The sequence below is a fragment of the Chroicocephalus ridibundus genome, chromosome 20 (genome assembly GCF_963924245.1).
Source record: "Chroicocephalus ridibundus chromosome 20, bChrRid1.1, whole genome shotgun sequence".
Lineage (NCBI taxonomy): Eukaryota > Metazoa > Chordata > Aves > Charadriiformes > Laridae > Chroicocephalus > Chroicocephalus ridibundus.
Window position 1 is genome coordinate 2,785,111 of NC_086303.1, and position 23,005 is coordinate 2,808,115.

At 44.2% G+C, this 23,005-nt stretch overlaps 1 protein-coding gene across 3 annotated transcripts in view; it reads left to right on the plus strand.

The window, feature by feature from the left end:
* The window catches only part of SRPK1 (SRSF protein kinase 1), a 27,619-nt gene continuing 4,614 nt past the window's right edge, over positions 1-23,005 (plus strand). Inside the window, exons 1-13 of one of the 3 annotated variants that reach the window (XM_063356319.1) lie at positions 1-266; positions 371-431; positions 11,999-12,117; positions 13,879-13,987; positions 14,421-14,508; positions 14,723-14,810; positions 16,291-16,397; positions 17,082-17,247; positions 17,727-17,752; positions 18,239-18,449; positions 19,172-19,597; positions 21,017-21,117; positions 22,014-22,121. In XM_063356319.1, the coding sequence (XP_063212389.1) occupies positions 35-266; positions 371-431; positions 11,999-12,117; positions 13,879-13,987; positions 14,421-14,508; positions 14,723-14,810; positions 16,291-16,397; positions 17,082-17,247; positions 17,727-17,752; positions 18,239-18,449; positions 19,172-19,597; positions 21,017-21,117; positions 22,014-22,121 (1,842 nt within the window). In that variant the 5' untranslated portion in view covers positions 1-34. Of the gene's footprint in view, positions 267-370; positions 432-7,861; positions 8,518-11,983; positions 12,118-13,878; positions 13,988-14,420; positions 14,509-14,722; positions 14,811-16,290; positions 16,398-17,081; positions 17,248-17,726; positions 17,753-18,238; positions 18,450-19,171; positions 19,598-21,016; positions 21,118-22,013; positions 22,122-23,005 lie in introns of those variants that run through there. The other 2 variants (XM_063356318.1, XM_063356320.1) reach the window with 2 other exon arrangements.

Below are 23,005 nucleotides of genomic sequence, written 5' to 3' on the forward strand. Positions count from 1 at the left end.
CGCCGCCCTCCCGCCGCCCCGCGCCCGCGCGCCGATGCCGGTGGGCGGGAAGCGCCGGCCCGCGGGGGCCGGTCGGGGGCGCGGCCTGTGGCGGGGGGGCGCGGCTTCCCCCCGCAGCCCCAGCCCCAGCTCCGGCTCCAGCCCCGAGGCCGCGGCCGCCGGGTGGCGCGCGAGCCCGCCCAAGCTGCGCATGCTCCGGGCGGCCCGGCCCGGCCCGGCGCGCGTGCGCGCGGGTCTCCCGGCGCTGGCGGCCATGGAGCGGAAAGGTGAGAGCCGCGCCGGGCCCGCACCCCTCACCCACCCCCACCCCGGGCCGGCACCCCCTCGCCTCCCGCCGCCCCTCACGCCTCTGTCCCCTTCTCTCCCGCAGTGCTGGCGCTGCAGGCCCGGAAGAAGCGGACCAAAGCCAAGAAGGACAAGGCCCAGAGGAAGTAAGTGCGGCCCCCGGCTCCCCTCGGGCGGCAGCTCCCGCCGGCACCGCCGCCTCTTTGTTACCCCGCGGGGAAGGGGCTGCCCGGCACTCCCGGGGCGGGGACGAGCGCGCGGACCCCTCGGGCCAGACGAGTTTTTTAACGCGAGTTTAATTGCAGGCACGTTCCGCCGCACGGGCTGGCAGCCGGCGCGGCTGGTGGCCCCGGGGCGGCCGGTTTGGTGGCCCCGGGGAGGCGCGTTAGGTGGCCCCGGGGCGGCCGTTTTGGTGGCTCCGCTCTCCCCTGGGGCTTCACGGCTCCTCGCCGCCCACCGTCGTGGTTTCTCCGGCGGGTTGCGGACCGGGGAGCGGAGGAAAGAGGGAGCCTGTCCCCACAAGCCCCTTCCCTCGGCCCCGGTGGGGTTACTAGGCCTCCCCCCCCGCCTCTGGAGCCCCCAGAGCCGCCTGCAGCAACCGGCTTCCCTTCACTCATCCCCCCCCTCCGCTTATTTTTAAAATCTCGCCATAACGCTGCCATGCGTTGTTTACTTCTCCCTCTGACTTTGATGCTCCCCTGTGGCTTCTCTTCCTACCGCAGGAATTTCACAGGTTCTTTCTGTGCGGTGAACTTTTGGATGCAGATATAAGAATTAATGAGGTCGCGAGTAAAGGCCAAACGACGGCTCCCACCAGCCTGCCGTAGGTGCTGCACTCGGTGCTGCTCTGGTGAAAGGTGATGCGACTCCCAGGGCCCGTTCTGTGGGCTCAGTCAAATGCCGCTTATTTCTGTAAAATCTCTGGGACCTCAGGAGGTTTTACGCTCCCCGGTGCGTAGGAAAAGCAAAGGTATTCAGTACGGAAGGCTTTGGGGTTGGGAGTAGGAGGGGTTTTTCTTTAGGCCCTAGAGTAATGCTTTCTTAGTCACTTCCTCAGACAAATCGCAGGGATTTTACAATAATTTTCTGGTTGTCTCCAGCAAAGGTTCAGTTGGTTTTGAGATGGGGCTTCTGAGGAGTGAAGAGCGTTAACTAAACTCTTTGGGAGATGTGCGTTATGTTTCCGCGCTATCTTGGAGATGTGCCTGGCTTCTCGTGAAGATAGGGTTAGGACAATTTTTGAAGAGCCCTCCTCTTTCTTATAGAATTATCTGCATCCTAATTTCTGAAAGAACAATCCGTTGTTTAATTCTATACCTGTTACTTTTTTTTTTTCTTGTCCAGCTGCAGACAAAACAATACCAAGTCCACACCTGCAGCTGGAAAGACTGATTTCTGTGTAAATTCTGAGGTTGCTGAATGGTAACTTTCAGTACTGGCATGGTTTGTTTTGTTTTTTTTTTTAAAAAAATCCTCTTTAACCACATAGCCAGAACAGGTGAACTGCACTGCTGGTTAGTTGTTGATTTTGCCGCTAACCTTGATTTGAGTGCAAAACCATATGATTTGTAAAATGCTATGTTTACCTTCTTAAACTACCTGCTTCAACTCTTTTTCTGGTACCATAGGCTGATTAGATCCTGCCTCAGGAAATAAAAGAAACTTGCATGTACTTTATGCTTCACATCGTACAACAAAAAGAATCCGGTGTCAGCCTCTAACTTTAGGTGCAGTTCCACAATGTTTATGCTATTTAAATACAAAGCTGCTCTAGTTAAATCTTCTAAAATAAGCTTAACTGGGTTGTTGCAAGACACTTTTTCGATTAAAATCTAATCTTGAAACCACATGGAATGTCCTTTTAACATCTAATGGTCCATGGTGGTTGGTTAGATCACACACATGTAACTTTTTCTATATGAAGAGCAGTAAAAAGCGTGAAACAAATGATTTTAAAAGGTTAAGGTTGGTAAGTATTAGGAATTATCTTATTATGGGTAAGTATAGGAATGCAGAGAATGTTCTAAAGGGATTTAAAGCAATTCAAAATACCTTTCACTTTAGAAATTAACTACACCTGCTTTAAGTTTCCCTATCAACCCAATCTGGTTAAAAACAGGAGAAAAAAACACTTGGAAAGGTTAAAATAATCAAAATGGAGAGTGCATTGTGCAAAATTGGAAAGTTACTGCTTTTTTTGTCATTCAGGAGTTAAAACTGCTGCTATTTAGGTTCAGACAAGACCAGCCTGAACTGGTTATTTACAGAAAACTCTTGTAAACACTAATTACGGTTCTGTGAGCAAGATTTATTTTTTTTTTTTACGGGAAGATCAACCAAGTTCTTCATTTTCCGCAAGTTCGGGATATTCCTGTTTCTTCCCATCCTTCCCATCTTAAATTTTTTTTTTTTATTTGATATGGACGAAGTGCATTTGTCCTGACATGCTCTTCTGTGGAAAGAGCAGGCAAAGTTTCTTGGCAATTCGAAGGTGAGGTACCTGTGTCTTCCCACTCCGGTAAAACTACCCCAAATCTTCTGGTCATCTGGAAGAATCATTAAACCGTCTGTCTCACATCTTTGCTTTGGAAGCTTCTACTTGTCTGGCCTGCTCCCTGGTCCCGTCTCTGCCATGGGGGAATTGGAAGAACGTCGTGGCTGCGTACCTATGCCCAGCTCCCGTTTTTCTGGGAATTGAGGAGGAAGGACAGGGAGAGTGACAGTTGAATGCCTCGGAGGGACAAAAAGCAAGCCTAGACACAGAGAGATCCTGAGTTCTGATGTTGACTATCACTGGGTTACTTTGTGGCCTCAAGTGAAGCGTTGATTTCAGTTTCTTCTTATCGCAGTCTTCTCCATCAAAAAGGCAAGGAATTAGAATTAAAATGGCTTTAAATTATTTTTGGAAAATGCGAGGCAAGTTTCTACTCGGCCTTTTTCTTAATATTAAGAATATATCGGGAAATAAGCATGTTAAAGCTTTAGTTGCTAATAAAACGTACAGAGTTTGGTACGTAGGCTACTGCAACGTGTGTTGCTGCCAAGAGATAGCTTTGCTGAAAGCTGTCTGGGAAGTGTGTGATGTATTAACTTTATCATTTTGTGAGGTGTGAACATCCCAGGCACTAACAGTCAGTTGATTCCCAAAGGCACTCAAAAAAGCCTGTCTTTAAAAAGAGCTGGTAGGCTTACAAGGTTTGTTTGTGTTTTTTAACTAAAACTTTCATAACTTAGACTGTAAACTTTATAAACAGCCGGGTCTCATGAGGTGTGTTCAAATAGTTATTTTTGCCTGATTGTCAAAAAATTTGAGGCGGTTGCTAGTACCTTTGGGTTCAGCAGCGGTAGCGAAATGTGTTAGGCTAATATTTGGTCCTCAGGAAGGTGGGGGAGCTGCACAGCGCTTTCCTGGGGACGGTTCTTGGGCTGCTTTTCCTCGTGTGACTTTTAGGGAACTGAAAACAGAATTCCTGTGCTCTGGCGTTGGATGAGCTGCGTTGGATGGGGATGTCCGTGAAGGCAGCGGGAGGAAGGAGCCGTGGGCGTCCCAACGGTTCAGCCGTTCGTCGGCCACGAGGTGGCTGCTTCTTGCTCGGCGGTTCCGGGGGCGCAGGGCAGGCCACGTGTGACGCCTCGGCGCGGTCAGGTAGCGTCTGTGTAGGAAGTGGTGCGGGGCTAACGGGAGATTACAAACGTGATTTTTGAAGGCTCCACGTGCTGTTTTGGGGGGGAATATTGCTTTGAGTTAGCTCAGGTGTGAACGAAACATCCATTCCTGGCTGAAGTGATGCTGGAACATGCCATCTGCGTGGTTGCGTTTGAAAGAGATGAATTTCCTGTGCTGCGAGGCTGTTGTACGATGTGAACGCAGGCCCGATATATGAGGAAGATCTGGTATTTACTTCAAAACCATGCTTCTATTTGAAAATACAAGCTTCTATTTGAACTGAAAGATAAATATAGATGTACTTTACCAATGGCTCTGGTGATTTGTAATGGAATCAGGCGCTTGTGACTGTTAGACCATAATTGCCAGTAAAATACTGTGGCATTTTTTCTGTCTACGTTGTATGTTGCAAACCCTTAGAAGATCAAACTATTTTCTTTGTCCTAGGAAAAAATGACTCTTTAGGTTACTACTGAGATCAAGACCCAGAGTTTAAAAACGAGGCTAAAAACCCCATCCTGATTCAAAGCAGTTAGAGAAACAGGCAAGAAACTGAACAAACAGCTCATTTTCTCTGAAGTGAAGAAAATAAGAGTGTTGTTAGAACTGGGCTGCAGGGTCTGTATGATGTGTACATGCTGGGTATTTCATTGGCAGGCCAAGAGGAATAATACTCATCAAATGCAAGTGTCTTGCTTCAGCGGCGTCTTTTTTGTGTCAGGAAAAGTTGTCCTGCTCACGCGCAGACCCAGCAGTTGTGTGTGAGGGGTGTTGAACCGATAGTGCTCAAAGCAGAACATTCTATTACTGTTAAGCACGAGTAACCGCAAAGGTAGCGGCAGCCTCACAGTATGTGGCTTGTTCTGAAAAATGTACATGATGTGAAGTGCTTTCTTCTAATTCTGCATGTACTGGTGAATTTATTTAATCCTTTCTTTACAGGCTGTACTGAGTGGGAGAGATTTTTTTTTTTTTTTTTGCAAGACTTTCAGTAATTCCTCTGGCTCCCTCTACTTCTGGAGGGAGGGCAGTGACAGAGCTGAGGTGATACAGTACCGCTGTCTTCCTTCCTCTCCCTCTTCCCCAAATGCATGCAGTGTTTTCAAGAAGCTGTTTTATTATCTGTAATTTTCTGGCCAGACTCTTGACGTGCAGTGAAGCCTCCCTTTTTTCTTCCTCAATAGAATTGCTATGAAGAGAGACGAGGAAGTTGTTAATTTTTCCATCTATGCACTGCGGGGAGCAGAAAATTCCTAGTGGAGTCTGATGCTTTCCAGTTTGTTATTGCATATCTTGCTTCTACCACTTTTCTGCCGTCTTTGAGGAGCCCTGGAGTTCTGACAGCCCTCTCGGATTCTTCCTCAATTTCCTTATTCAGAATTTTGCCTGCCATCAGGATCTTGGATTATGTTTTCCTCACTTGTCTTTCATAATTAATACCAGGGCTACATCTTTTCGTAAGTATTCTGAACAGAAGTTAAAGGTAGACTCAATGCATCGCCCACAGGATTTTTTTTTTCATTCAAATACAGAAGGGATTATCAGACTATGACAGGACACAACTGAGGATCTGCTGGTTTCCATGGAAGTCCCTTGGTTTGTAATAGCTGGAATAGCAGACGGTTTTACAAACAGCTCGTTAAGTGCTCGTGTGGGGGAGTGGATACGGGGAGCAAGAAACCTGATTGCCTCTGTTATTTGTGCGTTAGTACCGTTCTCTGAAATTCATTATTACTTATCTTCAAACTGAACTCCCACAGATCCACTAAACGAAAGTGTGTCTCGGTGCCTCAAAACTAAATGTTAGACCATCTCCTGCCCTCTTAAATTTTTGACAGTGGTATTCTGGCAGCTCTGGGATGGCTGCCCTACAGCTACAAGTGGTGCTGGCATGAAATGCCATTTCTTTACCCATAAAAATAGGGATGGGAGAGTGAATGAACGGCATATAGTCACAAAATAATGTGGATAATAGTCTCGGAAGTCCCCTACACCACATGATTTATGATTCCCCCCACATCCCCTCAAATACTTAAATTTCATGAGCAGAAAGGTAAAGCAGGAAAATACCTTTATCCTTTCCGACCTGAATTCATACTGAAAAGTTTGATTCTGAACAGTTACAGTATTTATGGAAGTCTAGGTTTGCCAGCAGCTCTGCATGTACGCGTGTCGGAGGCTGGCACCAGAAGCAGTTGTGATGACTGGATGTGCCTTAACATGATCTTGAAATTACAGGCGTGCTAGGAAATAGTAATAAGATGCAGTCTGGCAAGCGTACTTCCCTTAAAGAGACATTGTCTTGGTGTGAAAATAGGAGAGAGATTTTAAATCCTGGCTTTCACCATGCCGTATGGAGCTTTTCTCCCCTCTTCCCCAAATGAAAACGAGGAATCCCTAAGAGCACTTGAAGCGAGATCTCGCTGCGGTGGGTGTACAGCCCTGGAAGTCGTTGGCTGGTGAAGCGAAAGTCCCGGCGTGTGTTATAATACTTTTATCTTCGTCTCCTACAGCACGAGCTGGATTATTCGTCGTTAGTCTGAAGTTCACTGAATTGGATTCTGTTTGGGGATGTTTCATGTGTGTAATTTGAGCTTGCAAATGAGGAATGACAGTGTTTATAAAGATTGTGCTGCAGGCGGCTTAAAAATCATTTAGGAAAGCAGTTGTCTTCGGTCTCCTACAGACGGGCGTCAGCTCTGCAAATATTAAGGGACTCATAAACTGAGGTGAAGAGGAGGAGTAAGGAGAGTATCTTAGATGTGTGCCAACAAAAAAGGATGAAAGGTGTGAAAAGCGATTGGGATTAAATGTATGCTTGAAGGTGGAAGGGGTCTGCTCTTGTATCCGCTCAGAGCGGGGAGATGGGCAGCATGGACAGTATTTCTGCTGTTTTGGGGACAAGGGAAAGTGCTGATTTCCTGTACAAAACAAGAGTTTTGATGAAGTCGCTCTTAACGAGGAGAACCAAATGCACCTCTCCAAGCGTTTTATGTGAGTTATCGGGGCAGAGGAAACAAGTTCTGAGTTTTGCCGGTGAAGGTGCGTGTGGAGACTTGGCTGTTGTGAGGGCTTGACTGGTAATTTATAGACAAGGGCCAAGGAGCCCATGCCGGTGCCGCTCCGCAGCCCGAAGAACACTGCTCTTCCATCTCGTTGTCTTTGCTAATGGCCATGACTGTGGTCTCCCATCTCATGCTGTTGGACCAACCTCAGTGCAAATCTGCCACAACACACGTTGTGTGACTGAGGCTTTTTAACCATTTTCTTACCTTATTTTTAGTGTGTGGGACAGATAAGTGACTCTCTGTGCAACTGGCAAGAGAACGCAAAAGTGTTTGTTTTTTGGTTTTTTTTCCAAACTCTTTGAACACCTTTTACAAGGAACAAGTGAGTGACTGAAATCTTAGTTCCTGCAAATAACCGTCCCCGTCCCTGCTGTGCGTCGCAGAGGTGAGCAGAGTTGTTGGCCGACGCATTCAATGAACTTGGAGGAAAATCTTGTCCACGGTGGAAAACTTTTCCCGTTGTTAGCACCTCTTCTGATATGAAGAGGTTGTTAAAAGGATGCTCAAAACTCTGGTGAGCTTTTAAGGTGAAAATGTTTTAGATGTATAATCAGATGAATCCAATACTTCTTTAAACTTCTCGGTTGAAAAATGCAAAGCCAGCGTCAGAGTGTCTTTCGCTAATGAACAGTCTCTGCAGCAGAGAAAATACCTAAATTATTACTTGCTGTGTCACGTTGGTGCTGACTTGTTTCCTCTATCACTTACATAAACCAGCAGGATAAACAGGCGCAGGAAATGGCTGGTAATTCTTCTACATCGTCGGAGGATGGTGTTTAGTGCCTGCTGCTGTGCAAAATACTCGGCTTACCTTTTTAAAGAAGATTGGACTCCTTCTCCTGCCTTTTTTTTTTTGGCTACTTTTAAGTATAAAGGATAAGTTCTTCTTGTAGCTCTGGATGGGGAAGGCTTGGAAATACTTCAGAAAATTCACTTTTTTTCTTTGAACACCCTTTCTCCCCGGTGTGATTGCGCTGGCGTTTCTGTATCAAAAGGATCGGACTGTCGGCAATTAACCATGATCCTTGTCTTCATCCGAGCTTTGAATCCAGTGGACTATTGAATAGGCAAATAAAACCGGCTGGTTCAGGAAGATGACTGACTTTCTAATTTCATTAAGGGGGAAGACTGAGGCAGGTAGACATCAAGAGGAAGGAGGTGAATTTATTTTATGCTCAGCCCCCGAGATGCCTGAATTGGCAGAGAGATGAGCTGGGAGCAGCCCCCAGCCTTGCTGCCAGGCCCCGTACCTGCAATGCAGCGCTGTGCCTCTGCAGCTAGGTGGTGGAGGCAGAGCCCTCCTCTTCCTCGCTCCGGCACAAAGCTGCGCTGCCTTCCCGGAGAACCAGCCCCTCCGCCTGCTGCTCATGTCCCCCCTGCCTCCCCGGCAGCCTGCCGTCTGATTTTTTTTTTTTTTTTTTTTTTAATGGCTCTTTCGAAAACTATTGGTCTGTCTTCAGGAATAGCTTTATCAATGGGAGGCCGCGCTTCGTGCAGGTAGGTTACCCTCTTTAATATTTGTCTCGTGAATTTGCAGTTCTTCAGACGTTCCTGAGAAAATAAGGACTTTTGGGGAGGGTCTCTAGATACGGATTCGCACGAATTCCATCAAAGACCTAGCATTTTGCCTTAGCATTGCTGTTCCACATTGTTTTCCTTAAGTAAAATAATGCTGTACAGTTGTAGAGAGACCCTGCAAATCCAGGTGATTCTGAGGATTAATTAGCACATTGAGAGAGCAAAAGTAAAAGGTGATCAAGGTGTTCTTAAGTAGAACAGAGGTGGCTATAAAAAAAAAAGTACCCCAGAACACGGACATTTGTTTTTTCATGTGTGAACTATTAACCATTTTTCATAGGGCTCTTTATATTTTATCTGCATTTTGCAGTATTGCTGACAGCTGTTTGGGCTGTCACATTTAAGTACCGCGTATGGAGGGTTTTTTTGCTGTCTTTAGCAGCCTTTTGTGCCTTTTAGAGTAGCGTCTGTGTGAGCGAAGCAGGCAGATGAGTGTTGTGGTTTTGTGTATCAGTCTTTTTTTGGGTATTAATCCATATTCTGCACTGATTAAGCCTCTCTTAATCCGTATCTGCAGTTGGCGTGGTCACTTTGGGGGAAGAAGGTGGTGGGTTGTAATAACATCTAATGAATTTTCGCAGGAAGGCAAAGGAATGAGATGTATTTTGGAGGTGATTTCATAAAGGAAATAGCATTGTAGAAATGTATGTGACCTGAATATGGCTCGCTGTCGCATTGGTTGGTGTAGTAGATTATAACATCGGAGTGAAATGCTTTTGGATCCCCAGGACAGACTGGGATGCAGACTACAGGGCGTGTCGTGTACGAGGTCGCCCGCAGCAGGATTCGTCAGCCCCTTCCTAGGAGGGGTGCACAAAGCTTCCCGGAGAATGGGCTTTAGTGCTTCCAGCAACTTCTTCCTCGATGCATGAAATGACTATTATTGCCAGTCACTGGGACTGCAGAGTGGCATGATGTTTCTCGCTGCATCAGTGGTTCTTAAGATGAATTTTCTTTTGTATCCGTTCTAATCCCCTACATCTCGCACAGTTACAAAGGTGAAAATCTTGAAGCAGCATTGGGGAGCGTTGCCCTTTGCTACTGACATGATGGGTGTGGCAACTGGGCTGAAATTCTCCTTTCTGTCCGATTTTTGCGTCCTGGTTCCCTTTACCCTGTCTGTAGGATTTGTTATATATGAGCATCCAGTCTCCCCTTCTGCCCATGGCCCTTTCTTGCCTTTGCTGCCTGCTCTTAATTTGGGGATAGTCTGTGACATTATTCGTAGCTCAGTTGTCCCCAAAGGAATGCAGCAATTTTAAAGCACCTTTTTGACCTCCAAGACTTTTTTTCTCCTCACCATGGTTTCCTTCTTCCTACCCCTGACTTGTAATTCCGTGGCTCACGGTGGGCAGAAAAAAGTCTAAATACTAAATATCTTGGGGCTGGATCAAGCTACAGGGTTGATAATAAATGTCCCTTTGGCTGGCAGCGGTGGAACGGACTGTCTGACCATCGTCTTTTATGGTTTGGGACCACTAATCTGTGTTGTTTATCTGTTCCCGAATTAAAAAATCGGCAGGACTTACTCACTGTGACAACTGCCTGAAATAAATGTTGGGTGGTTTGGTTGTGCCTGGGATGACCTTTGTAGCTCTTCTTTGCTTTAAAGAACTTCAATTCCAGATTGTAAATGGCTACAAGTTTAGTCGTGATCAGGTTGGAACGGGTGATTTCTTCCTTTTCATGCTCCATAGATATTTAAGATGGCTGTGGCTTTAACGTGTAGTAACGTATTTAACGTATGAAGTCCCAGCAGAGCGCATGTGTAGTAGGTGAATGCTGAACATTCACGCTGTTGTACAACTGCTTAGAATTGTAATATTAAACTTGTCCCATGGATGAAGATGAGTTCGTACGGCCACGATGTAACCGAGTGGGAATCCTGTCCATCGTGAACTGTAAAAACTGCATCCGAAAGCCCGCGTGCGTTAGCATGTCCACTGGCATAACCAGTGGCTGTCGCAGCAGCTGCTCCTTCTTTGAGCAAAACCGGTTGAATTTGAAAATGCGTGGTGGAAGGCGGCAGTTACATCTGCTGCTTCACTGGAACAATAGTTTCAGTACGAGAAACTTCCACTAATTCACACTGGCAGGGAAGCACGTTGTAAAGAATGTTATCTCGCGCTCGTACGTCACTGCTGTAAAGAAATTTGTTGCCCACCTCCTTGGACAACTCCAGCTTGGCTTTTTTTTTTTTTTTAATATCTCATAAGAAAAGAAAGCTTAATGTTAATATCCTGCGGTACCTTGCCATTAAATCTTGCCAATGCAAATGGTCTATAAGCATTGTTTTCATTAGAAATGCTTGATTTGGACAGAAGGATACTGAAGATTAAATTTTGTAGAGAATTAAGCATTCCCTGTAATGCTTTGTAAAGTAAATACCTTACCTGGGTTAGTTCTGTGGCTCCGTGAGCTGTTTGGCTGTCGCGGTGTGCTGCCGGGCAGGCGGGGTTGGGGCACGGGGGACACCGCAATGTGTTTTAGCTCGGGCAACGCGAACGCGGCTTAAATGCGTGAGAGCAGTGAGGTGGCCTTTGCCGACGTGATCTTCACAAGCAGGAACGTGGAGTAGCGCCTTTGGTGAAAACCACATAAAATTAATGTTTTTATTTATGAATGTGGGAGTGAAAAAAAAAAAAAAAAAATACCGCCTGGGTGCCTGGTTTCAATCCCTCTGCAGTCACAAGCTCTCGGAAGGGTTTGCAGGACATCTGCTCTGCATGCTCCCACTCTCCATAGTTCAGACAACTGTGACAAACTTTAGACCTTCAGCGAAGAGACGAACTAGAAACAACAGCCTACCAGGGGAGAACAGGGGCAATCAAGGGCAGTATTAGGGATTTGGGAGTTCTAAAGTGTTAGAAGCAGAAGGACTGTTAAATGTTCATTTGATCCTGAAGGTGAAAGGGACGAAGGGCACAAGTTCTAAGACAGTGGTTTAACTTTTTTGCCAAAGGAGTAAGAATGAATTGATGTTAGTCTTTAAAATAACATTCATCAGCATTTAAATCTTCAGGTTTTATATGAGGCAACATCTTAAAATATAAATTTGCTTTAGAAAAGTCCTCACTGAATGAAAGGCTGAGAAGGGCTTCAAAGAGATGAACGCTTTGGTGGTGTCACTGAGCTTTTAACTCACTGTCTTGTCTGGCCTTTTCTTTGTTCCACTATAAAAGCGATTCCAGGGCATTAAGTTGCATTTCTCACTAGCATATGAAAAAATGTTTCTACCTACCTTGATACTAGCTTAGGAGTAAAAGCGTTTAAACGTGAAAGTAGTTTTTCTGAAGGCTGAATGTTGCATCTCCTCCGTTATCGGCAGTCCCTCATGGGAAGCGCGAGGTCCTGAGCTGAAGAGTAACGTGTGTGAGACATGCAGTGTGTTCTCTTCCAGACCCGACACTCAGCATCGGGGTCCTGCTGCTCATTCGGAGAATGATCTTCCCGAGCAGGAGGAGGAAATCCTGGGATCAGATGACGATGAACAAGAGGATCCAAATGATTACTGCAAAGGTGAGAACTTGCCTGTTTAAGGCTCTGGATTTCCACTCTAATCAAGAAATTCCCCAGATTTCCCATCTACTGTAGAGAATGAAAGTAAGACTCCTCCTTACTTTGTTTTTCGGAGCTGCGTGACAACAATAACATTTTGCAAGCTAACCTGGAATAGAGAAACTATTCTCCAAGGTTCCCTTTATCAGTCAAGATTTGAGCTGGAGAGCTGTTTTTAATGCATGTGTTCAAAGCTGTTAGCTTTTTCCTCTGTGCCAGAGGGCTTCCAAAATTGGTAAAAGCAAGTAGACATTCAGTTTCATTCTAATTTTCATCAGAAAAGGGCCACTTTCAAATCAGTTTCAAATTCTTCGCCGTTTTCTTTTGAAGATCATCGTCTTGGTATCCATTCTTCAGGTAACTGTGTGTGCAGATGTAGTCTTCCACTGCATAGAAACTAAATCCAGAGCAAACGGAAACACCAGTGTATATAATTCCATATCAAAAGGGCCAGGCTGTTTTTTAACATAGCGCATACTTTAAAAAAGACAGAACACTGATCGCAGAAATTCAGCTGATCACTTAGTTGAAGCATTGAATGTGTGTCCCCACCTCCAAGCGCTTTGTAAGACTGCTTCTGAGATTGTGTTGATTGTCCCTGTTGAATATGGCAGAGGGAGAGGCATGTAACGAATGCTATATATGCATATAAAAAAATGCAAAGTAGAAATAGGACCGGGAACTTGAATTGCAATGTTTCTTACACTTCAGTGCTCTACTTCAAAGCATTTACATTACTTCTAGTGTGCTACCCAAATATTTGTGGGATTTCCTTTGCTGTAAAGCAAGTGGGAAGAAGAGAGCCATTGTGTGAATTAGCAACTGCTGTGGCTGTCGCTGTTGTAACTGAAATCTTTAAGTGAAGAAAAGGGGCTTCTGCTACTTGAGCTAATGAAGTAATGGATTGTGATTCTGTGTCTTGTTTGTGAACCAGTCAATCAAGAGAGATGAATCTTCCTGGCAAAGCATGGGTTTCATGGGTGGTATTTGCTGACCACAACTCAATAGCAAGCGCCTGGAATCTAGGGTGTAATTCCAGGTTCTGGTAAAAGTTTATGCTTTACCGATTACAGATTCTTCTCTTTGTTCTGTTTTCTGCCAGTTCCCTTGTGTCTTTGTCTGGCTTTTCATGTCTTTCTCTGCTTCCATCATGGAATCCTCCTGCATAGTCAGAGCTGAGAGATACTAGGGGTACGGGGAGACGACTGCCCTAATTTCAGCGATGCTGTTAAATGGCAAAGTGTCTTTCAGTCAGGAAAGTGGTTGCAAGGAAAAACTCCCTTGGGACCTTGGGTGCAGTACTCTTTCACATTATGAGGATGGGGCATGCAAAAGCAATGCTGATATTTAGCTGTAAGATTCTGTTACTGAACATCATAAGCTGTGTTTTCCAAAGGTGGTCAGCGTGGCTTTTACTGAGGAAAATAACCTTTTGTGATGCTGCAGTGATGACTTACATTAAAAAGGAGGAAAAGTCAGTCATTCCAGTTCAATTGCGTGAAAACTTTCCAATCAACTAGGGGGCTTTTCGCAGCTCTTCCTCTAACGTACTGTATATTTGTTCTAGCAAGATCCGATTAGAGAAACATTTGCATTTGTTAAAGGATTACAATTTTAAACGCATCAAATAAGTCTGCCTCGAGTTGTGATGCTTGTTCTGCATACCTGCTCTTCAGCGCTCGTGTGATCTCTTGATATACAAACTTCCCACTGTTTTTCTAGGTGGTTATCACCTTGTGAAAATAGGAGATCTGTTTAACGGACGATACCATGTGATTCGGAAGCTTGGATGGGGCCACTTCTCCACTGTGTGGCTCGCTTGGGACATCCAGTAAGTCTTTCTGTTCTAACTGGTGTTTCTGGTGGGGATGTACGGCATCGCACACGCATCATCAGAAAGCGTCTTTTCGCTTTTAGATAAAAGCACGAAACGTAGCTGTTCATGTCCTAACACAGAAGTTTCTTTTGGTATTGTGCATGCGAGGGGGTGGGAGGGAGTTAACAGAACAAACCGTGTATGCGGAAGGAGTGCCCTTGTCTTCAGCAGTCTCTGACCTGTTACTTCATTTTATGAGAAATGACTAACATGGATGTTTTATAAAAAGAGACCCAAAGACAACCATCATGAGAGTGCTTAAACCTCTTTTTTCCATGATGCCTTAAATAAATAGGTCTCTTATGTGCAAAAGAATTAGGATAATCCTGGAGAATAAGTTCTTTGTAGGAGTGTTAACAGTCTCCAATTTCCTTTACTGTGTGTGTAGAGGGAGGAGGTTTGTGGCAATGAAGGTGGTGAAGAGTGCAGAGCACTACACAGAAACAGCACTGGACGAAATCAAGTTGCTAAAATCGGTGAGTGTCTGAGAGTGGGGTTCAATTTTTAAACTTTTTTTGAAATTCATATTGCGGAGTTCACGTTAGTCACCTGCTTGACATTTCCGGGTCACGTAGCTGCAAAGAATTTGGATAGAAACCTAACAGTAGTGCAGTGGATGAGACTTCAGAATATGTTCTTGCCTAGTAGTTACCTCAAGGAACACAAAATTAATCCTCTTTTTCTCTGCAGGTGCGCAACAGTGACCCAAATGATCCAAGTAAAGAAAGAGTTGTTCAGTTGTTAGATGACTTCAAGATTTCGGGAGTTAATGGTTCCCGTATCCTTTTGTGGAATAAAGGCAAAGAATTGCGCAAAGCTGGGAGTTTGCTGGGGAGGTGATGTGTCGGGGCTGGTGAGCAATGCCCAGGCGCCTCCTTCGCTGCCCAAGGAAACCTGCTGTAGAATCATCTGCCTCAAAACTGCCTGCTAAGCTCAGATCCAGAATGATCATTCGGCCTGACGTAACGTGTGTAAGTTGCAGAGATGGCTCTGCTTAGTCATGGTTGCAACATGAGAGATGGGGTGGCTGCGTCTGGCTTGTGATCAGCGCTGAATGGCTTCGCGTCCGAGGTGCCCTTGTGGTAAGAGCCCGTCTGTCTCAGCCCCTCAGTTTTGCAAGCAGCCTGCTAATAACCCCTTATTTAAGTAAAGCCGTATAAAATATTAAGAACAGTAATTACAAACAGCAAACGCATGCAGTCTGTAACTTGATAATAAGGTAGTTTTCTAGTTACGGAAGCACGGACTTTATCAACATTGTTAGGATGTTTGAAGTGTATTGCTTTGAAAATCCCCTGTCGTTCTGTGAACAGCCTTCTGATAGGCAGTGATTTGTGGCAAGTCCCAGTAATGCACCTTTAAAACTTAAAACTTCTGTGCATGTTTCTGCTTTGCAGTACCTTGAACTTTATTTCCGTGAGAATTACTAGGCTGCTTGAGAGAATCGGGCTGTAGGTTATAAATGTTCTAACACTCCCAGAAAACAGCAGCCCCATAATGTTTTACCTCTGTTAACTTTTTTCCAGTACCTAGCACAGAGTAAACGTTGACTTGATCTTGTATTTCTTTCACTCTTGTGGAACACATGCGTGCTTTCTGCCAGTGTAGAAGAAAAGCAGCCTAATAAACTCCTAGAAGTTTGCCTTCTAAAGCAAAGGCACAACACTGTGTCACTAAAGAGACTGTAGCTGTTGAGAGCTTATAGGCAAAAAGCAGATAATGTAAATACTGTTGAAGCCCAGGCTTGTCAAAAGTTTGTTTTGCTGGTAAAGAGGCAAGGGAAGGCGGAGAAAGTACCTTAATTGTTGTGAAGATGACTTGTGAAATGGAAATTTTATTATCTTTTCAGGTAATGCTGGTACAGACAGATCTGGCATCGAGTTTTGCCTGGGGCGAGAGCCAAGGCTGTTCCAAAACATACATTGTTGGCTCGGAGCTGTCTCAATACTAGCAGGAAACACTAATGCACGCTTGCTTGGGTGATGGCTTCCACCCAAAGCAGGAGATTGCTGCTGCCGTGTTAGGACCATTGTCCTAACCAACTCCATCCCTTTGTATTTGAGGTTTTAGATAACAACAACAATGTGTAGGATGGGATGGTGCTGTTAAGGTCCCTAATCTCCCTTAGCTGTGCCAGAAGGATGAGGATTCTTTAATATAAAAAGCTTAACTGGTAGGGATTTCTTTTGATCTTCAGTCCTGGGAATTCAGGGCTCTGTGGGTCAGGATGTCCATCTCTTTCCTTGACGGAGTTCCAGATATCTGTATGGTGTTTGAAGTTCTAGGCCATCATCTCCTGAAGTGGATCATCAAGTCAAATTATCAGGGGCTTCCGCTCCCTTGTGTCAAAAAGATCATCAAACAGGTAAGTTCCAGTTCTGACTGCACTCATCCCCTCGACCCAGTGAGAACTCTTTCACTAATCTTTCTCAGATCCCAGAAAGCAAAAGTCAAAAATCAGTGGTGTATCTCTCATGCGAGGAAATCATCCTCGGGTTAGTATTTCCTTTCTCTACTGCGAGAGCCTTCTGCTACAGATACTTATCTCCTGACACTTAAACTGTGATGGGAGGCCAGCTTTGCTTTTAACCTCTTCTTACCCTGGTTATTCCTTGTAAGTGCAAGTAATTCTTTTTTTAAAACAGTCGCAGTAGGTACAGCCCTTGATGATGGGAAGAGCAAGAGAAACCTGTTCTTCCTACTGGGTAGTTGCCTAAGAAGAAACATCTTTCTACATGTGAGGTGGAGGGGAGGAGGAAAGCGTGATTTTCTTGTAGGGTATTAAAATTAGATTTTCAGCTATGGTAAGTGTTGAGGGTAAAGAGACAGTAATTTAAATTCATAGCAAAAAAAACCTGTATGCAAATCTGTATTTTCTGGAACTGAATAGTAACCACTGATCACATTAGCTCTAATCTGGAGTATTCTCAAACACAGAAGTCATTCAGGTTCGTTGGTCGTCGGAGACAACCTTACATTTTCACTTCACTCTCAATTTGCTCATTCTTTGCTTTTCCTAATGATCGGTTTCCTTCTCTCCTGTCTGCAGGTTCTTCAGGGTCTGGATTACTTGCACACAAAATGTCGAATCATTCATACGGATATTAAACCTGAGAACATTCTTCTATGCGTTAACGACCAGTATATCCGCAGGCTGGCTGCAGAAGCAACAGAGTGGCAGAGATCGGGGGCTCCCCCACCGTCTGGCTCTGCAGGTGCTTTTTTCCTGAAAATTGGTGCTATTTCTCCCCCGCCCCCAAATCATAACGGTCAGTCATAATCTCGCAACGCCAACATTTAGCTGAGCCCATCGTAGCATAGTTTAGCTTAGGGAAGCTCCCTTAACTTTGGTATTTTAATGGTTTGGTTTGCATTTTCTCTTCAGTAAGATGCATAATACATGCAGTAAACGAAGCTGCACGACAGGAAGTTTAAGTCTTTGATATCAGTCAAGCAAGTCTACAATCTGGAATTTTAATTTTGCGTTTAGTCATTCGATGTTTTCTCTTTTTTTTAATTTTTTTTTATTCTTGCTGTACTTTTATAGAGAAGTAAGCCTCCAAAATAATATTTGCTGCTATTTTTAAAATGTTGTTACCAAACCACAGAGGAAAAAGCTTACCTTAGGATAAGAACACAGTTGCAGTTTTTGAATATAAATTTACTAATTTACTGATCTTCCTTTCCCTTTCAGTGAGCACTGCGCCACAGCCAAAACCAGTAAGTGTGATAGCTTTCATGCGTAAGTAGCCATCTCTTTAGAGTATCTGCTGCGTTGTTTCATAATGCCATCAGCGCTAAGGGAAAGCAACCCTGTATCAGAAGGAAAAGGGTGATTTGTGTTTGTCATAGTCACAGGCATCAGGTTCAGTGCTGTCCTGGAGATGTAGGGAGCTCCTTCTGGCTCATATATCACCAGAAGAAGTGGGTTTTTTGGTGGTCTCACGGTCTGTTGTGAAGGTGACTGTTGTCTGAAATCCCTCATTTGGAGAACACTGTAGGCACCTCGGGTCAAGACAGAAATGCACTGATAAGAGCCTTAAGCAACTGCTCCAAAAGCCTTAATATCTGTGTTTTATTTGGGTGAAGAACTGTCTCCAGAGTTTTCATCCCAGACTGCTTCCTCAGCTCTAAAATTAAAACTTAATGCGTTTTAGATTTATTGAAATATGAAATGCTAAGTCCCATTTCTCTGCATCTGTGTAGGCTGACAAAATGTCAAAGAATAAGAAAAAGAAGTTGAAAAAGAAGCAGAAACGGCAGGCCGAGTTGTTAGAGAAGCGAATGCAAGAGATAGAGGAAATGGAGAAGGAAGCAAGCCCCGGGCAAACACAGCCTGAAGAGGAGGAAGAAGCTCAGAGCCCCCTGGAAATGCTCATAAAAGTTCCACCAGAGGAAAATGTCAGCAAAAAGACAGGTATTGGACCTAAAGTATGGCTGAAGTAGCACAGTGTTGTCCCGTCACTCATGCTGGCACGAGTAGAGGGAGCATCTTGAGTAGAGGTGGCCAGTGTTATTTAACCTGTTTGTATTGCATTTTACTCATCTAGAGTAAAGATTAGGAAGATTAAAGAGACTAGGAAATTTCCCGTTATAAATTGAATTCATGAATAACTTGTGGTGCTTCCAGTTGCAGTTGTACTTTAGACTACTGAATGCACAAGTATTTCCACTTTGAAAAAAAATAGCTATATATTTGTTTTTCAGCATGGGGACATCCCCTCCTTTGTATCTGGTGTTGCTTATGTGATTTTTTTTCATTTATAGTTAGAAATGTAAGTCTACAAACTGTCACTGGCTGTTAAATTACGGGATAAGTACTGTTCGGTGCGTTCTGATGGTTTTGCTCTTAAAATGGAGCACAAGGAACTCCTCTCAGTTACTTGAGTAAATGTTTTCCCAGAACTGGAAATGCAGCCTGACTGAAACAAAGCTTATACAGTGTAGGCAAAAAACCTCTTTAATGCTTTTGTTTAAATATGATTTGTTTCGGAGGGGGGGAATACTAAGCCTCTTGGGTTTAGGAGAACATAAGACACTCATTTTGAGAACTACCTGCTTCTGAGGGCTCCCTGAACAGCTTCAGCTATTCCGTTGTTTAAACGTGTTCTGCTATATTTTCCTTTTCCACTCTTCCAGCTGAAGCCGTTGTACAAGAGCAATCTGTTCTGATGGAAAGCAGCGTGGAAAAATGTGTTACAGAAATAAATTGCAACGGAGTGATACAAATGACGGACTTCCCGGACTCCGGCAATCAAGGGTCTGTGCGACTTGAGGATGACCTTCATAATGCCAATGACTGTGGCGATCACCCTCACACGCAGAAGGGGAACTTCCGTAGTTGTAATTACAGTCAGCGTAATGGTGACTCGGAGAACAGGCCTCAAGAAGGAATGTCGGACTCGTTCGTGCCCTTAGTTTCAGAAGATTCCATGGTGTGTCAGCCCACGTCCAACGAAGAGCGCTCATTCAACGAGCAGGAGATAAACCACTTGCAAGAAAGCATCCGGACAGAGATACCTTCAGAGGATGAGAATGAGAATAACAGCCCGTCGGACAACAAAGGTATAAGAGGAACCCTGTGAGAACGGGCTCCTTTCTCCTCGATCTGGGAGAGTTGTGTTACAACACTTCATCAGAGTATTAATAGAAACCCCCGTTTTGAAGGGATCAGAACCACCTGTTTGAGCCTTTTCCTCCCAGGATTAATTCACCTGACAGTTCTACTCAAATATTTGCTGTTTGTAGCTTCCAGTTGCAGTTGTACTTTAGGCTATTGAATGCACAAGTATTCCCACTTTCAAAAAATAGCTATATATTTGTTTTTCAGCATAGGGACATCCCCTCCTTTGTATCAGGTGTTGCTTACGTGATTTTCATTTATGGTTAGAAATGTAAGTCTACAAATCGTCACTGGCCGTTAAATTACGGGATAAGTACTGTTCGGTGTGTTCTGGTGGTTTTGCTTTTAAAATGGAGCACAGGTAACTCCCCTCAGTTACTTGAGATGAGTAAATGTTTTCCCAGAACTAGAATTAAAGCCTGACTGAAACAAAGCCTATACAGCGTAGGAAGAAACCTCTTTAATGCTTTCATTTAAATATGATTTCTTCCAGGGAGAAAAAAAAACTAAGTCTTGTAGGTTTAAGAGAACATAAGACACACAATAGTGTGCAGCGGTTAAAGCACATTACAGGTGTATGGTTTTGTTGAAAAACCTGGTTGATAAAACTGTCCTTTTTTGCATCTTTGAGTCAAGGTCAGGTGAAGTGTATCTGCTTGGAGAAGGAGGGAGAAACTAGCATTTGTACTTCTGTTTAAAAAAATTTCTGTAGTGTTTTCTTGGCTGGGGAAGTTACGTGGGTGAAAAGCCGCGAGTGAAACTTACAGATTTTTGAAACTTGAACTGCATTTAGTTGGACGCCCCTACTAGATTACTAAGTGTATTTTGCTTCTCGCAGCTCTCTCCCCAACCGCTTTAGAGCAACGGCTGGATCTAATTTAGCAACTTAATATTTCTGCTCTCCACTGTGTCATTGAGGTTTTTGCAATTTTTCAGCGCCTGTAACTGTCTCTGTTGCAGCAGCGAGTGATGGCTGTGTCAAAAAGATGCTGTAATATTTAGACTGTCCTTCAAGGATTTAGGAGGATTTAAGGGTTGAGAGGCTTGTTGTGTTTCTGGCAATGCCCTTATTTAAAAAAGCCTGTCTAGGTATAGACAGATTTTAAGGCTGTGTAAAGAGTGCTGGGAAAGTGTCACTCTTGCGTGTGCTTATTTCTGCTTCGTAACACCAGTCGGGCCTTAACGGTGGTGGTTCTGTTGTTCGCAGCACAGATGGATGCTGATTTTTATACCTGGGGAGGGAAAAGTTGTGATCCATAAGCAAACCCTTTCCTGGGCAGGGAGAGGGCTGTAAGATTTGGATGACAGATGGTGACAGCGTCCGTGTAGCTTTAATCAGCTGTTGTACATGTTGCCTCTAGGAAAATCAACTGCTGGGAATTTCCTTCTTAATCCTCTTGAGCCCAAGAATGCAGATAAGCTCAAAGTGAAGATAGCTGACCTAGGGAATGCCTGCTGGGTGGTAAGTTTGAAATCTTTTCACGTTGGCCGTTTAAACCTGCTAATTCATTCACAGTATGCCAAGATGGAAAAGAATCTGTAAAATAGATTCTTAGACCTGCTTGTGAAAGTAGTGACAGTTGGAAACTGTGTGTTGGGGGGGAAAAAAGAGGGAGGGGGGGAGCAGGGACGCAAAGAACGAGTCTTCCAACGTAGGATTTCAGCCTGTGTTCTGGGTGCCTCTTAGTCATTAGATTATTTTTAATAGGCCTGTGGACAGTGTCACATATAATGTGTAGAAATCTGCATGTGTTAAACTTCTGAAGGAGTCTGGAGAACGAGAAAGTTGCAAACAATTGCTGTGATGTGCTAGTTCTGTCGTTTATTGGCTTGTCAAAGCATTTCAGTGGATTCATGAGCACATGAAAGAGACTCAAATAGTTTTAGTCTTTGATCGCTGTGCTGTGCTGCTTTTAAATGTTTGACGTGTCAAATGGAAGAAATGTATATTTTACTTAGCTTTGTAAGTGGCAAAATACTTCAGATCTTATGGGGGAGAGTCTCCAACTCAGAATTGCACATCAGGTTTGCAGCATCTGGCAAGACGGTCTCTTACCTTGGTGTTGCTCATCTGCCTTAACGTACCTGAGTCACGGCTTGTCACGGTCAAGGAGAAGGTGCAGCTTCTGGAACAGTCTTCCCTTACTCTATTTTCGTGTCTTGCTTTCCTCTAAACTGCTGGACTGTTTTACTTCAGAAGTGTCTCATGTAGAGCTTTTAAACAGTACTTGTACGAATATAAGGAAATATTTAATAAGGATGTAAAATTCAGATGAAATTGATCTGCTCTGGCCTTCCAGGTTGTTGATTCTCCTCTTTTTGTCTGTAACTGCTTAATAAAACATTTCTTCTCTTTAGCACAAGCACTTCACTGAAGACATCCAGACGAGACAGTACCGATCCTTGGAGGTGTTGATAGGGTCGGGGTACAACACCCCTGCTGACATCTGGAGCACGGCGTGTATGGTGAGTGGGGTCACCCAGGGCCTTTCACGCTCTTTCTGCGGATTGGGCTGGGAAACTCGCTCTCTGGACTGACGAGTCACTAGCCAAGCCTGGCAAAAGCCCTCACAGGTGGCCAGCCAACTTCCAGACTTGCTGAATACCAGGTTTCTGTACCAAAGTTGTTTCTCTTTTTTTTTTTTTTTTTTTTTTTTTTATTTTGCCACGTGTGGCTTTCCTTCTGAAAGTTAGTCTTGTTGTGCGGCACCGGCAGATTTCAAATACGATTGCGCTTTGTCATCGTGCTTTGTGGAAAAACAAGACAACTGTGCAATTCTGAGGACAAAATCCTTTTATATAAAGAGCCTTTCTCCTGCATCCAGCGCTGTTTCACAGACATCTGCAGTATAATTTCATATTTTAATCGTATGCATGCTCGGCATGTTTGCAGTCATTTTGTAATCTGAGTAATGCTGAGACGAGGCTGATGCTGTTCCTCTAATAGCTGGCAAATGTAGAATATGGCAAAACTTATATTTTTTTCAAAAAATCAGTCTAGTCAGTTACTGCGTGTACCTCTTTGGTGTCTCCATTCTGTGCTTTCTACAAACCGAAGCTTGTTTTTTATATTTTAAGCTTGGAAAATAGTGAGTGGAAAGGATTTTCGCTGTCTTGGCAAACAAGCTGTGATTTTTTTTATTTTTTTTTTGATGATTGTGGTAAAAGAGAAGTTGATAAGGTTGTGTTGTCTCTGCAAAACTTGTGACCAAAACTTAGTAGTTAGACTTCAGTCCATAAAGAAAACTAAAGACTAGAGAAGGTCGGAGAGTCTGGTTTGAGTAAAAGTGAATATGTAAAGGGTAAACGTGTCATGGAATTTAGGAGTGGCGAGTTGAACTGAATGCAAA